The sequence below is a fragment of the Polypterus senegalus genome, chromosome 9 (assembly GCF_016835505.1).
Source record: "Polypterus senegalus isolate Bchr_013 chromosome 9, ASM1683550v1, whole genome shotgun sequence".
In the NCBI taxonomy this organism is placed as follows: domain Eukaryota; kingdom Metazoa; phylum Chordata; class Cladistia; order Polypteriformes; family Polypteridae; genus Polypterus; species Polypterus senegalus.
Genome location: NC_053162.1, coordinates 91,197,635 through 91,212,688, shown reverse-complemented (window position 1 = coordinate 91,212,688; position 15,054 = coordinate 91,197,635). Strand labels below are relative to the sequence as shown.

The window sequence follows — 15,054 nt, the reverse complement described above, 5'->3', positions numbered from 1 at the left end:
TAGTACAGTGGATCCAGGCTGTTACTGAGTTTAACAAGAACACAGGGAAACATTTGGAATGTTATTAAGAGTAAATTTTGCATAAAAAAAGCGCGAGTGGACGACCTCCTTGAGTGGTTAGGTAATGGCAAATTCTTGACTACTTTAGATATGACTAAGGGGTACTGGCAGGTTCCCTTAACGGACTCCGCTAAGGAAAAGACAGCGTTTAGCACCTCGAGCGGGCAGTGGCAGTATCGTGTTCTCCCATTTGGATTACATGGGGCACCTGCGACACTCCAAGGTCTGGTGGACAAAGTGCTCTGTCCTCATAATTCATATAGTGCCGCCTACTTGGATGACGTTGTCATCTATTCCAACACATGTGAGGAAGCTGTATTGCAGTCACTAGCAAAAGCTGGTCTTCGTATTAATCAACCTGATGGGTCTGGGCTGAGGGGGGGGGGCATGTCACACATGTGCGACTCGGAAGACGTTGTGTGGACCAAGCAAAGGTAATTCCACGCCAGGCCAGGGGGTGGCGGGGTGCACTAAACTTTCTCCTGTTATCTGTACAGACCAGCCGCGGGATAACCTGTCTGATTTAGAACAGATGATGTCACTTCCGGTTCCGGCACCCAGAAGAATATCACTTGTGGCTTTTACTATGACATCTGAAGAACATCCCTTAAAACCACCATCTTGACAAACCATCGACAGTTTTGTTTTGGACTCAGTATTGAGTACATCTATGTACTATTGCAAGAATCTTGCAGCCAGGAATAATATACAGGTGGCTGCCCCAAACCTTTTTAAGTGTGTCAAGTCTATTCTTTTACAATATACATGTATATATATATATATATATATATATATATATATATTATATATATATATATATATATATATATATATATATATATATATACAGTATATACACATCACCCATATCAACTGTCTGCTTTAGGTCCCTTACCTGAGGGAACATTACTGGCCACAATGGATGTTGAGGCACTTTACACAAACATCCCCCATGATGATGGCATATTGGCATGTGAAACGTACCTCAGACAACATGATTTAACCACAAAGTCAGTAATAGAAATGATAAAATTCACTCTGACACATAATCTATTCTCTTTTGGACAAGATTGCTACTTGCAACAAATGGGGACTGCAATGGGCTGTCGGTTTGCACCTCACTATACAAACCTATTTATGACAAAACTGGAAGAAAATTTCATGTCAATGTGCATCGTAAAACCAATGTTGTATGTCTGTTACATGGATGACATCTTCATAATCTGGACTGCCAGTGAGAAGGACCTCCTCCATTTTCATAATGAATATAATTCTTTTCACCCCAACATAAAGTTGAAGCCGAATTACTCAAAACAGAAGTCAGCTTCCTTGACACCACCTTTCAACTGAAAGGCAACATCCTTGTAACTTCTGTTTTTCAAAAACCAACAGACAGAAAGACCTACCTAAGAAGTGATAGCTTCCACCCCAAGCATATAAGGCACTCCATTATTTTCAGCCAAGCAGTACGGTACAATCGTATTTGCTCAGACCCGACAGACCGGGATAAACAACTGCAGGAGCTCAGACAAGATTTCATCAGACAAGGTTATAACCCCAAAAAAACAGACACTCAAATAAGAAGAGCTACTGCCATACCCAGAGACAACCTTCTGGAATACGAAAACAAAGACAACAAGAACCGCATCCCCCTTGTTGACATCTACAACCCACATCTTGAAACACTTCGAAAAATTATAAAAGAACTTCAGCCAATACTAAACAATGACCAAACACTGAAAAATGTATTTCCTTTGGCATACAGACAACCACCAAACCTTCAGCAACTAATTGTCTGAAGCTCCCTAAGTGAACCAACAGAAAATGGCACATCTCCCTGCCTACAGAAAAGATGTAAAACATGTGCCCACATTTATAATACAGACCGTATAGTCATACCACACTGCCAACTAGAACATCACATAAAGGGATCATTTTCCTGCAGATCATCTAATGTGCTCTACCTAATTCTCTGCATGAAATGTCCTGACACTGCACTCTGTGTGGGAGAAACTGGACAAACACTCCGCCAGAGAATGAATTTACACAGGTCCCACATTAAACATGGCAACACAGATGTTCCTGTAGCGACCCACTTCAACAACTATGGACACTGTGAGAGGGACTTTAAAGTCACAGTGCTTATGTGCAACTTCAGAATACAGCAAGAGAGAAATGAATGGGAAGTTAAACTCATGCTAAAATTTAATACATTACAACATGGTTTGAATAGAGACAGGAGTTTTATGGCCAGATATGAGGATTGTTTGCATCTCTCAGACTGACACAGACAACCTGACTACAGATCCACATTGTATTGAAAAACTCATCACAAACTTCAAAAGACTTTGTTGGACAGTTATCCAAAGATCTTGACCATACATTGTTCTTCTCTCTCTTGTTAAATTAACCCTAGCCTGAAGTAATCTTTAAATTTTTTACATTTAAGATTTCTAATTTAAAGATTTACCAATATTTTTTCTTGTCCTAGTATGTATATAAACACAGGGAACGCCAGTTTCTGTATTCTGTATTCTGTATTCCAGTTTCTGAGTTGCCCCGAAAGCTTGCATATTGTAGTCTTTTTAGTTAGCCAATAAAAGGTGTCATTTTGCTTGGCTTTTCGATTAAAGCATATAATAAATATTACCTTACCTCTTTTTGGGAATCAAACATGAGAATATTATAGAATTTATGAAACTTTTCAAAGTCAAGGACATCTTTGCGAGCTCCAGCTTCCTGCAAGAACACAAAGTCAAAGTGATTTCAACAAAAATGAATCCACCTACAGTACATGGAAAATTACATGAATCTTTTCCTGTCTTTTGTTCAAGTGTTAGAAACAAAATAACAAACAAAACATGCACCACATGGAAAATTTCAGTTTATTTTCCATCATATACATAAACTGATATCAAATTGACGAAAACAAAACGCAATTGTTTAACATAATGCATTATAATGGTGTATGAATTGCCTGTGAATGTACAACAATGAAAACATTACAAAGCACAGTAATTACAAATTGAGAAAATTAGTTGTCTTCTAAGAATCACAATTGAATTTGTATATAAGGGCTGGCCAGTATGGGGCATCTCAGACCCCCAAACCCCAGATGCAACTATGCAATACAAAAGTCCAAAAAGACAACTATATTTAAAGAAACACCATTCCATAGGTTTTTCCTTTAAATCAGCACAAACACAATTCCTTTCTTTTCTTTCTCCTCCACCCCTCTCAGGTGAGCTTTGTCCTCCTTCTCTTCTGACTCCAACTCGCAAGCAAGAAGCAGAGCAGTCGCTTTCAAACCCAGACCCGGAAGTACACTGACACCAGTAAGCACTTCTGGGTCTGGCAGAACCTCCCTAAAACATATAAGCCTTCTCCTAGCAGCTCCTTCTAGTGACACCCAGGTGCCTAAACAGGGCTTCCCATCAAAACTACAGCTCCCTACAGGAGTACAAATTGGAGTCCCACCAGACTTTTGCTATGACCCAGCATACTGAGGGAACACATGGTTGCAGGAGGCAGTTTCCCTTTGTACTTCCATTATGGCATGCTAACAACCATGGAAAAAACACTACCTATCCTGGCCTGGCTATTTATCCATCCCCTTGAATTATTCAGTATAAAGTCTCTCGCCTAGGTAAGAGCTCATTATCCGCCTCAGTTAAGATGCCTTACAAAGGGTACAATTTATTTTGCAGTTTTTAGGTATTATACCAATATTTTTTGAAATATTTTAAGTAATAATGACATTTTTTTGAAAAATGAAACAAGCAGGTGCTTTTATTACAAAGAATGTTACATCTTCCATATGTGTTTTGCTTTTGAATAGTGTTTTTGGAACTGGTAGTGAGATGAGGACCCATGGGTATATTCTGGGCTTCGTAGAAAAATATACTGTAGGCTAAAGGTTAGAGTTTTCTTTTGTTTCAAATATTTTTTGCCAAGTACTGTTTTCTCCATAAGAAATAATTTTTAAAATATATACTTTACCGCAAACTTCTCTTTCAAAAACTTGCCACTGGGCACTTTAAAATTTTGAAGAGGAAGAATTGATTTGATCTCCTTCATTGTTATTCTGTAAATGAAAAATACAATCAAATAGGTTAGAGTTCCTGAAAAAAACTACATTTTTTAAATTGTAAATATTGCAACACTACCTTAAAGGAATGTTTTACCCAAAAGGTTATTTTTATATGTTACTTTGACCCTTTGACCTAGCACATACTGGCAGTAATGAGCATTAGACAGTGTGGTAGATAGGGGGTGCTCTTGCTCCCTTGAACCCCTGTCCACGACTCCAAACACCAGGTAAAAGTCCAAATATTGACTTTATTCAATCTCCACAGTGCACAAAGCACCCTCTCCTCCACAATACTCATACAATAATCACTAAGAAACACAATAATACAATCCTCCAGCTCCCAGACGCGTTGCCACCCTTCTACCCAACTCAGCTCGCCGTCTGGGAGCTCCCACATTCCTTTTATATCTCCTGACCCGGAAGTGTTCTCCATCCCCAGTCCATGTGACTCTCAATCACTTCCGGGTCAGGTACAAGTTCTTTTCTTCACCCCGGAAGCACATCATTCCTCTTGTCCACGTGTGCTTCTGGGCGTAGGAAAATATCCTTTACTCCTCCCTGCAGCGTCCCTAGTGGCCCCCATGGCATCCAGCAGGGCTGTGCATAAAAACTCCATTGTCCATGATGCCCTGCTGGTCTTCTGGGGACCTCCATGCTGCATGGAGGGCTCCACCTGGCGGCTTGGGGGTATTGGCCGGGATAAACAGCCGGCCATCCTCCACAACAGCAATCAGCACAGAACTGAATATCAGCTCATTGCAGGTTACTCTGTGATGCCCAGGTTGCCCACAGCTGGTGCACTCATCCTGCACCTGGACATAAATAAACTAAAATGGACCAGCAGCAAGTGAGGAGACAAGATTTAGGGTGTAAACAGTGCAAAGTGTTTATTAAAACTAAAACTAGAATTAAAGTGTCCACAGTACTTTAATAAATAAAGGAATGGTGTTCATGGGAAAAAAAGTTCTTCCTTTAAAAGACAAGAACCTCTTAACACTAGCTTTATTGAGGGAGAATTCTTATAAAATTACTGTTTTATAAAAAAATAAAAAAATAATGATACTCCAGTCCCCTTTGGAAACATCTTCGGGATTCTCATCCCTCATCCCACAGTTTGGCCCTCTCCTGGGAGATTGGGTTTAATCCCTAGGCAACTTGCCCTTGCCTTTCATTGCTCCAAGTTCCGCACACTATAACAGCTTCAGTTGACTTCACACACAGTTCCACCTTTCAAGCCCTGCACATTACAGAGGCTACACACTGTTTTCACTTCCCTGTGAACTGTTCCTTAATATCAACAGCCTTATCCTGACTTCAATGATCCTTGAAGTTGATTAGCATATCTGGACCTCTGCTTCTTTGATGGATCTCTCTCTCTCTCTCTTTTTATGAGGGTCTGGGTCAAGCTCAGGCTCAGGGTCTGGGTCTCTTTTTCCATATTTCGATTCAGATCCTCCTTACTTAGCCCCTCTCAACTTTTTAAATTGTGCACTGCCAACCTCAGCTGAAGGTGTGCACTTGCTATATCGCTAAATGGAAATTGTTTCATATTAATAAAAATGCATACACACATATTATATATATATTGTGATGGATGGCCGGGGATCTTGCCCGGACAGAACGCCCTTTTGAAGAGAACCAGCAGTACCTCCCTCGGGACACGAGACGGCAGCCCCCTTAGTTTACATCGGGGCCACGGAATTGGAACTCAAAAGCTTAACCCAGTGGGGGTCTGTGGTCACCACCTGGGGGCACCTGGACAGCTCAAGAGTCTGGGCATGTAGCACTTCCACACCCGGAAGTGCTGCCAGAAGAGGAGCTGAGTTCCTATGCAGCACTTCTGCCACACCCAGACGTGCTGCCGGATGTTAATTGGCAGACACCTGGAGCACTTACAGGTGCAGTATAAAGGAGACCGCCTTACTCCATTCGGGAGGCCAGAGTCAGGTGGAAGGTGGACGAAGTTTAGGAGGAAAGGAGTAGAGGTGGAAGAAGAAAAGAAAAGAAAAGGAACTGAGTTAGTGTGGCTGTTTGGTGCACTGCGTTGTGTGCAGGAAATAAAGAAGAAATAAACGTGTGTGCTTTTGGACATTCTGAGTCCATGTCTCTGTGTCCGGGGTTCAAGTTCTACAATATATATAAAGAATATATTATTCTGTTGCATGGGTCATAGGCTAAGATAGCATCATCAGGTGAAAGACACGTTACAATCAGAAAACTTTGCTCTATAAGTAAATCAAAAAATATAAATAAATCACTAAGTGCAAATGCTGAAATATACCAATTTTGTTACACCAATATACATTTTAATCTACTTAAAATATGAATATATTTAATTTATTTGAGGTACAATTTAAAGCTTATTCTATCAATGCATAACTACAAAATAAGTGCTTTTTTAGTTTACTTACTTGCTCTTTTTGGAATGGTCTATGGAATACATTTGTTTGCGTAGCCAGCTAAGAAAAGGAAAATATTGTAATTAATAATAAATTATATTGAGTTTAAAGATAAAACATATTGCACTAAGTAAAACAAATTTCAGTCTAGAACAGAATCGATACAACATCCTATCACTGACGTTTAAAATTATCACTATAGGTGAATTCAGTCTTTTTCTATACAGCTCCGAAAGTTGTGAATAAAAGTTTATTATATAGTTTTTATGTATATTAAGACATCAACAGAAAAACTAAAATAAAGGGTTCAGTAGACTTATTTTAGAGCAGCATTAAAGAGTTCTTGCCAAACTCTAAAGAAGTTTTGTACCAATGTCTCTTTTATTTCAGATAAACAAAAGATATTAATTCCACATTAAGTTATGGATGAGGATTAGTATTCTTCCAGCTGAGTTTGATATATTGATACTCAAGCCATGTAGTGTAGGATATCACAATAGAATTTTTGCTTAAAGTTATCCCATCAGGTGTTACTCCAAATAATGTTGTTAAAGAATTGGAAGTTCAAATGTAACACTCTCTGACAGATTAACAAAAGTTTCTCTGAATGATAAAAGTATGGGGTTTTAATTACTTAGCAAGACAAGTTCCTGAAGATATCATTAACCGATTAGGACCTTGATAGGCACATTTTTTATTGGTTTAGCTAAAACTGGTGTGAAAATATTTAAGCTATTGTTCAATAGAGAAATTGGTCTGTAGAAAACACATTCTTTATTCATCTTTGGAATGGTAGCAATTGGTGCATAGAATTGTGATGGTCAAATGTGTATCTTATTAAGTTTCCATAAGCATCCCTAGCACTAAAGAAGATAATTTAACAGAATGTTTTTCTTTAGAATCTGGCTAAATAGCCATTTGGACCCATGACTTTCCAATTTTGTTGGAAATTCATCTTTATTTTTGAAGAGTCCTGTTGTTTTTCCAGCTTTCCTATGAGCAGTGCATAAACCTGTAGCAATTCTCTTTCATCAAGGAACTATGTTATAAACTTCATTTTTCTTGAAATTAAATCCTATTATCTTTAGGAGGAATTAAAAATTACTTGATGTCTTTTTTAGAGGAAAAAAAATTAATTCTCTTTTTGTAAAGCATATCATTGGGGGATCTTACATATGCTTGAACATTATTAGTCATCTCAATAATTAGCTCTGATTTTTTCAAGGTGTTCAAATTTGAAATGATTAGCCTCACAAATATGTTTTAAGAATTCCCCAATGTGATGTGTTACTGCACTTATCTCTGGCAATGCATTGGCCTCAGCTAAAAAATTAATTTGTGTAGAAATAAATGTAATAAAACCTTTGTTACTAGGATTAATAAGTATAGTATCAAAAGTTGAGTTGTAGAATAACAATCTGATTTCTAAAATAAGAAGATCATGGTCAGAGATAATAGCATCAAACAGCATTTGCAATATTTGAGAGATCAAAAACATTATTATCAATAAAAAATTAAACATTTTATAAAAGTATTTTGGTAAAGTTAGACTAAATAAACAGAGATTTTAATAGAAGATATAGTATACATTTGAGAATTAAGGAGCAACAGATCACTCAGTGGGTTGTCTTGGAGGCAGAGTTGGGACTCTGTACCGGGTTCTTATCTGAACCATGGGACACAACATACAATTTGTAGGACCAGGACCTTTTCACTCTTGTGAAGGAGGAAAGAGACAGTCAGAAATGAGATTGCAGGACAAATGCAGGATAACAAATTGCCTACATTCAATCAAACTCTAGTGAACTAAAACCTGTCTAATGCTAAATACTGTACTGCCTATACCATTATGCATACATTGTACAATTAGGAAATCACCAAGTTAAATATACTACTGAAATAATATGATGTAAAGAAAGTGCTATGCTTACATAAAGATGTTCTTGAAATAAGACTGCCCTCTACATAGCATGCTTTTGAATGTAATTGATTCTGAATGATATACTTAGTAAAATGCCTATTGTATGAGAAGAATTACTGATAACTCTTTCATGACAGAAGAATTAGGGATTGCATCTTGGGTCATCCCTGCATGGAGTTTTATGTTCTCCCTGTGTCTGTGTGGGTTTTATCCAGTTGCTCTGGCTTCCTCCCACAGCCCAAAGGCATGCAGGTTAGGTTGATTGGTGATATTCAATTGGTCCTAGTGAGTAGCTGGGGTTGTGTTAGTGTATTCACCCTGCAATGGACTGGCACCCTGTCCAGGGTTTGTTTCTGCCTTGTGCACTATGCAGTCTGGGATACACCCACCCCTAAATAAACCTGTTGAGGACTAAGCAGGTTAGAAAATGACTGATGACTGTATTTAACAAAATTCTTTCATAAGGATTATGAGGTAGAAGTGACTAACATTTTTGAACTTATAATGGATTTTATCATTGCCACTACAGTATGTGCTACTTTAAAATCAACTTGAATGTTAAAATGTAATCAATCTGTCTTTATGTTATGTAGTGCCTTTCAAAGTGAGAACTAACCTAAAATAATTTCATAACAATTCATAATATTGGAATTAACTAATAGAAGATAAAACCCCCACAATTACTGTAATCATGCAGGATGTACAAGAGACGTACAACTAAGATATTGAGCTGTAAACAAGAATGGTTGGTGGTTCTGTTCCTACCAGTGACTCACTGTATGACTGTTGACATGTAAGTGATCCGAAGTGATCTGAAGACAAAACAATACACAAATAACTGTACTCTATCTCTAGAAAGGTACTAAATAATCAAAATGGCCTTTTTATTTTAAAATAGAGAAATAAGGCAGAAAGAACTGAAATATGTACCTTTCAACAATAGCTGGTGTTGGAGCAGTCAAGGTTTCCTCTTTTAATATTGACACTCCACATAACCATTTTTCTGCATCTTCCTTTGAGTCGGCTGCAAACAAAAGGCATGAAGCAATATTCTGAGGCACATTGACTGTATTAGTGTAGAATTCACCATTCCTTATTGTTTATTTGGGTCCAGCAATAATTGCTGCAGTTAAGCATGCATTAGACTGTGTTTCCGAAATCCTGTGATGTAAATATCACAGCAGTTTAAATTATAGTAACTAATGTAAATAAGGTAAACAAAATGTGCAATATTAAAGAAACTTTGTAAAATGGTACAGTATCCTTCTATATAAAAGCGGTCGGGTGTCCTTCCGTCCCGTGAGTGCTACGTAGGCACGGAGTTTCACACATGCCCTGTCCATTTTGCAATGCACGATGGGATTTGTAGTTTCGTTTTTCCAGGTAAAAGATGATTTTCTACTCCAGACTGTGCAAGTAGCACGGAGCTTCACACACCCGTCCATTTTGCAATGCGATGGGATTTGTCGTTTCGTTTTTCCAGGTAAAAGATGATTTTCTACTCCAGACTGTGCGATATCTTCTTCTTCTTTCTTACTATATAAAAGCGGTCGGGATTGTCCTTCCGTCCCGTGAGTGGAAAGCGTAGCGGTATTCCGCTTATCACAGACTTACTACTTGCAGCTTGCGGTACAAAGCGACATGATGTGAGCAGAGTTCTGGTGCTCCCATCGTTCCCTTGCTTTTGTGCGCGATGCGCTGGAAAAATAGACAAAATTATGTCTCTGGAAATAATTAATGTTGATGGAGTACAAATGCCTCACTGCGTAGTAAATATCAGGGGGGTTCAAAAGGGCGACCTCAATATAGAAAAAAAGTTTAAATTTCATCACAAAAATAACAGAAACTATGAGTATTAAAGTAATACCGCTCAAATGCAATATAACCAAATTAATGAGTTTGGATAAAATATCAAATTGATCTACATATTGAATTGCCTTAAGAAGTGGTCAACTTAAAAGTCGGTCGCCTTAAAAGGTGGGTCAGCCTAGTATAATACTAATAATTTATTGTTCTATACTTAAATAAATTTATATTTGAAAACAGTTAAATACATTTTGCTGAGTTTATTTTTGTTTTCTTTCTACAATATACTGAAGTGCAAAACAAAAAAAAAGATAGTTTCAAATTTAAATACTTACCACCCAGACTCAGAGTATTTAGGACAAACTGGGATCCATATAATATTGTAAAGCATTTTTCTTCTTCCAAATTGTTCTTATCTTTAAAACGATCAAAGTCTTTAGAATTTTTTCCTGGTCTAACTTCTCGAATTTCACTAATATCCACTGAAACAAAGGAACAGATATAAAAAATCAAGTACTTCAGTTTGAAATTTACAACAGGCATGACACAAAAATATTAATAAGCTTAATTAAATTCAGTGTCATTATTCACTGGCATATTATATGATATGCACCATCCTTTTAGATCAGCTACACAATTTAATAAAAATGTAAACTTACAACGCATACATGTGCCTTTGCTAGTTTGTTTGTTTCCTGTTGTCACAGTTGGCTTGGGGAAAGACCCAGCAGGGACGCCTCGGAGGCTGCACCTCCCTCAGACCATGTGGGGGCGACCACCCTGGTGCCTTTGGTGGCCACGGGTAAAGGGCTTTGAAGATCAACCCTGTAGGGGCCCATGGTCACCGCCAGGGGGCGCCCCAATGCCTTGCTGACCCTGGACCTCAGCACTTCCGCCACTCTGTGGGTTGTGTGGCACTTATCATTGTACATATAGTTGTAAATAAACGTGTGGTGGTGAATTTACCATGTCTTCCTGTCTGTGTCCGAGGCTTGTTCCACACTGTCATAAACCCGGCTACATTGTCTCTTCAGAATTTTGACAGAAAATGGAAAGAGATTATAAGGCATAGATTTGTGTGTATTTCTTTCGACACTATGTTTTAAGAACCTCTTTTTTTAGTGCTATTTTATTTATTTATAAAGTATCATTTCAACACTTATTTAGAATTTCCCAATTCGTCTAATATCCGATTCAACCCAACCCTGTATATTATAAAATGCCAATATAAAAGCTACAGTTGTGTAGTTAAACAAAACTTTTTCATACTTAATGAGTCAAATGAGTTCACTTAATCTAATTTATAGCTTCTTTACAAGGAAAGGTACAAGATACAAGGTTCAGTAGGTGTTACAGCAGTGCATATCAGCTTGTGCTAGTCTAATAAAATCAACTTCCCATATACAGCAGTCACCACAAGTATTATGGTGGTGAAATTGTACTTAATATTTCTTATGTATACCACAAGAATTTCAAATTTGAGATGAAGCGATGAATCCACCTTACTGACAGGACAGATGTCTGTGTATCTATGTGTTTGTCCAGTTGCTAGGTTTAGGGAGAAAAATTTAAAAAGCTGAGTCCAAAATCAAAAATGTTAACAAAATATCAAAGAAGGGCCTAAAATGAAAAAAATTGATCTTATGGGGCTATTCTGTTGTCCGATATTAAATACCAGCAACAGCAATATAGTGGCAAATTTCTTGTTCCCACTCTGGCCGCGTGAACAAGGTTTATAGCTGTAATGCTGCTGACTGTTAATTTCATGTGGTAGTCAATTAATTAGTGAAAATAACAATACACTATTGCGTGCATTAAGCCCTCGTCTAGAATTGCTAAACTAGGCAATGCAGCAGCGACCATTGCTGCATTTTCCCAGCAAAACACTATAAGAGTGGTCAGTTTGGCAAATGGAACCAGTGAAAATGGGCAGCTCTTTTGGAAGAAGACCACGAAGGAAATGCATTGGTATACCAAATAAAAGGATTAGGTTTACATTGATTACTTAGGTCAGAGGTTCTCAAAGTCGGTGTGGGGGGCCACTGTGGCTGCAGGTTTTTGTTCCAACCAGATTCATAATCAGTGACAACACCCGATATCACTGATCTCATTTAATTAATTGGTATTTTTTTTTTTGTCTCTTCTCTTGTTCTACATTCAGAAAAGCATTGCAGCATTTTTACATTTATAAGACATTTAGAAATATTTCTATTATTGCTTTAGATTTCAATGGTTAATTCCCTTTTATTGATTTCATTATATATTGCTCTTCCTCTGTGCTGTTTGCTTCCTTCATTGTATCTTAATAATGACAACGAGCAGAGCAGACAGCCAGGCAAACAACACAGAATAATCAAAGGCTAGAACTACTTTAGCGTTAGACCCACTAATTAGTAAATAATGGATTAATTAAACAATTAAAACACCTGGAAAATTAAAATGAAAATCAAGATGTAAATATTGTTAAAAAGAAAAAAAAATATTCCTATACTAGCAAAATACCCGCGCTTCGCAGCGGCGAAATACTGCATTAAGATTTTTATTAAGAAGAAAATTAAACCTTTTTAAACTGAGGAAAAATATGCCAATAATTATTTGTTAAGGATATCTTTGTATACCACATTGTGAGTTCGACCCTCCGGTTGTAACATGACCAAGCTGTGCGCTGAGCTTACTCTTGAGCATGTAACTTACAGTTGGCCATGTGAACAGTAATCTTGTTTCAAATCTCACAGCTTGGATTGCTGCTGTCATAATCGGTTTGAGTTTCATGGTTTGTTTCAAGTACGACAGTATTTGCAGGACTTGTGTTTAAGTGACATTCGGCATCTGTCAAGCGTTGTAAGCATACAACCAGTTTCATCGATAACTTCACATCCAGCTTTTGAGAGTTTAAACATTCATAAACATCAAAGTGTCCACTACCGAAATCGTCACCTGTAAATCTAAGATGTTTAAGAGGCATTGGCGGTTGTCGAAAGGTGTAAAATATTTGGCCATTTCGGTACACTTGAAAGCAACTACCGAACAATTCAGCGGCAGCCATCAACTCACATGCAGAACCATAGGTGAAGGGCTTAAACATTTCACTCTTATAGTGCTCCTGTGTAGTATAATTATCTCCTGTACCGTCATCAGTCCACACCTTGAACCTGTCCCAGTCATTCAATACATAAAACACAATGTTCCTCCGGATATCAAGAGTGAGCCTGATATGGCCGTGCAATATGTAACAAAGAGAATGGAAAAGGTAGGTGCCATCTCCAGGCATGGAAACCACTCAGTAAGTGACAGTTCTTTGATCGATGGTGATCACCTCGATAGACATGGTAATGGGGGTACGGTTGGAATGATAAAGGAAATGGGTACCTGAGCAATGTAAAGTAAGTCTAAAATACCTACACAATAACTATAATCGTAATAAACAAACAATAAAATAGCGGAGAAGCCGTGGATTAAATAAAAGGCTGTAGTTATCAGTAGGGAGGCGTGAATCCCGTGGCGAAGCAAGGAAGGGAATGTAGAGACCGGAGCAACGGACGGCCTTATATAGGCAGGCAGCCAACAACGTGGGAGGCGTTGGGATGGGGGACCCACCTCCGCCTCACATGGTGACCGAGCTGCAGGTCATGGACGTATATATGTACGTAAGATTCAGTTAGCGTTGGGAACCTGTATACCAAATTTCTTGAAGATGGGCCCATAAGTAACAAAGACTGTTAAAAAGTTCAATATGGTGACCAACAGTGGCATCATACCACCGAAATAAGTACGTACATTGGTTTCGGTTAGCGCAGGGAAGCCGCCTACCAAATTTCGTGAAGATGGGGCCATAAATAAGAAAGTTCAACATGGCGGACATTGTCGACCGTTATGACCATTACGTGTAGAATTTCGAAATAAAATCTGCTCAACTTTTGTAAGTAAGCTGTAAGGAATGAGCCTGCCAAATTTCAGCCTTCTACCTACACGAGAAGTTGGAGAATTAGTGACATTGGAAAGTTCAATATGGCGGCCAACAGTGGCATCATACCACTGAAATAAGTACGTACATCGGTTTTGGTTAGCGCAGGGAAGCCATCTACCAAATTTCGTGAAGATGGGGCCATAAATAAGAAAGTTCAACATGGCGGATGTTGTTGAGCGTTATGACCATTACGCGTAAAATTTCGAAATGAAACCTGCTTAACTTTTGTAAGTAAGCTGTAAGGAATGAGCCTGCCAAATTTCAGCCTTCTACCTACACGAGAAGTTGGAGAATTAGTGACGTTGGAAAGTTCAATATGGTGGCTGACAGTGGCGTCATACCACCGAAATAAGTATGTACATCGGTTTTGGTTAGCGCAGGGAAGCCACCTACCAAATTTCGTGAAGATGGGGTCAGCCTTCTACCTACACGGGAAGCTGGAAAATTAGTGACATTGGAAAGTTCAATATGGCGGCCGACAGTGGCGTCATACCATCGAAATAAGTACGTACATCGTACGTTGTCGACTGTTATCAACCGTTATGACCGTTACGTGTAGAATTTCGAAATGAAACTTGCTTAACTTTTGTAAGTAAGCAGTAAGAATAAGCCTGCCAAATTTCAGCCTTCTACCTACACGGGAAGTTGGAGAATTAGTGATGAGTGAGTGAGTGAGTGAGTGAGTGAGGGCTTTGCCTTTTATTACTATAGATATTGCTATTATCTACTTGCTTACCAAACTTAGTTTTCAAATTTCTATATTGTTCCCAAAACACAGAATCTGGGAAATAATAGTCCACTTAATTAGCCC

The 15,054-nt window shown here is 38.3% G+C and overlaps 1 protein-coding gene across 1 annotated transcript in view; it reads right to left on the bottom strand.

Annotated features, from left to right (window-relative positions):
- The window catches only part of plcg2 (phospholipase C, gamma 2), a 201,546-nt gene that overhangs the window by 82,657 nt on the left and 103,835 nt on the right, over positions 1–15,054 (bottom strand). The window contains exons 3-7 of the mRNA XM_039763474.1: positions 10,612–10,758; positions 9,401–9,494; positions 6,562–6,609; positions 4,060–4,144; positions 2,716–2,799 (exon numbers count right to left, since the gene is read on the bottom strand). Of these exons, the coding sequence (XP_039619408.1) occupies positions 2,716–2,799; positions 4,060–4,144; positions 6,562–6,609; positions 9,401–9,494; positions 10,612–10,758 (458 nt within the window). The remainder of the gene's footprint in view (positions 1–2,715; positions 2,800–4,059; positions 4,145–6,561; positions 6,610–9,400; positions 9,495–10,611; positions 10,759–15,054) is intronic.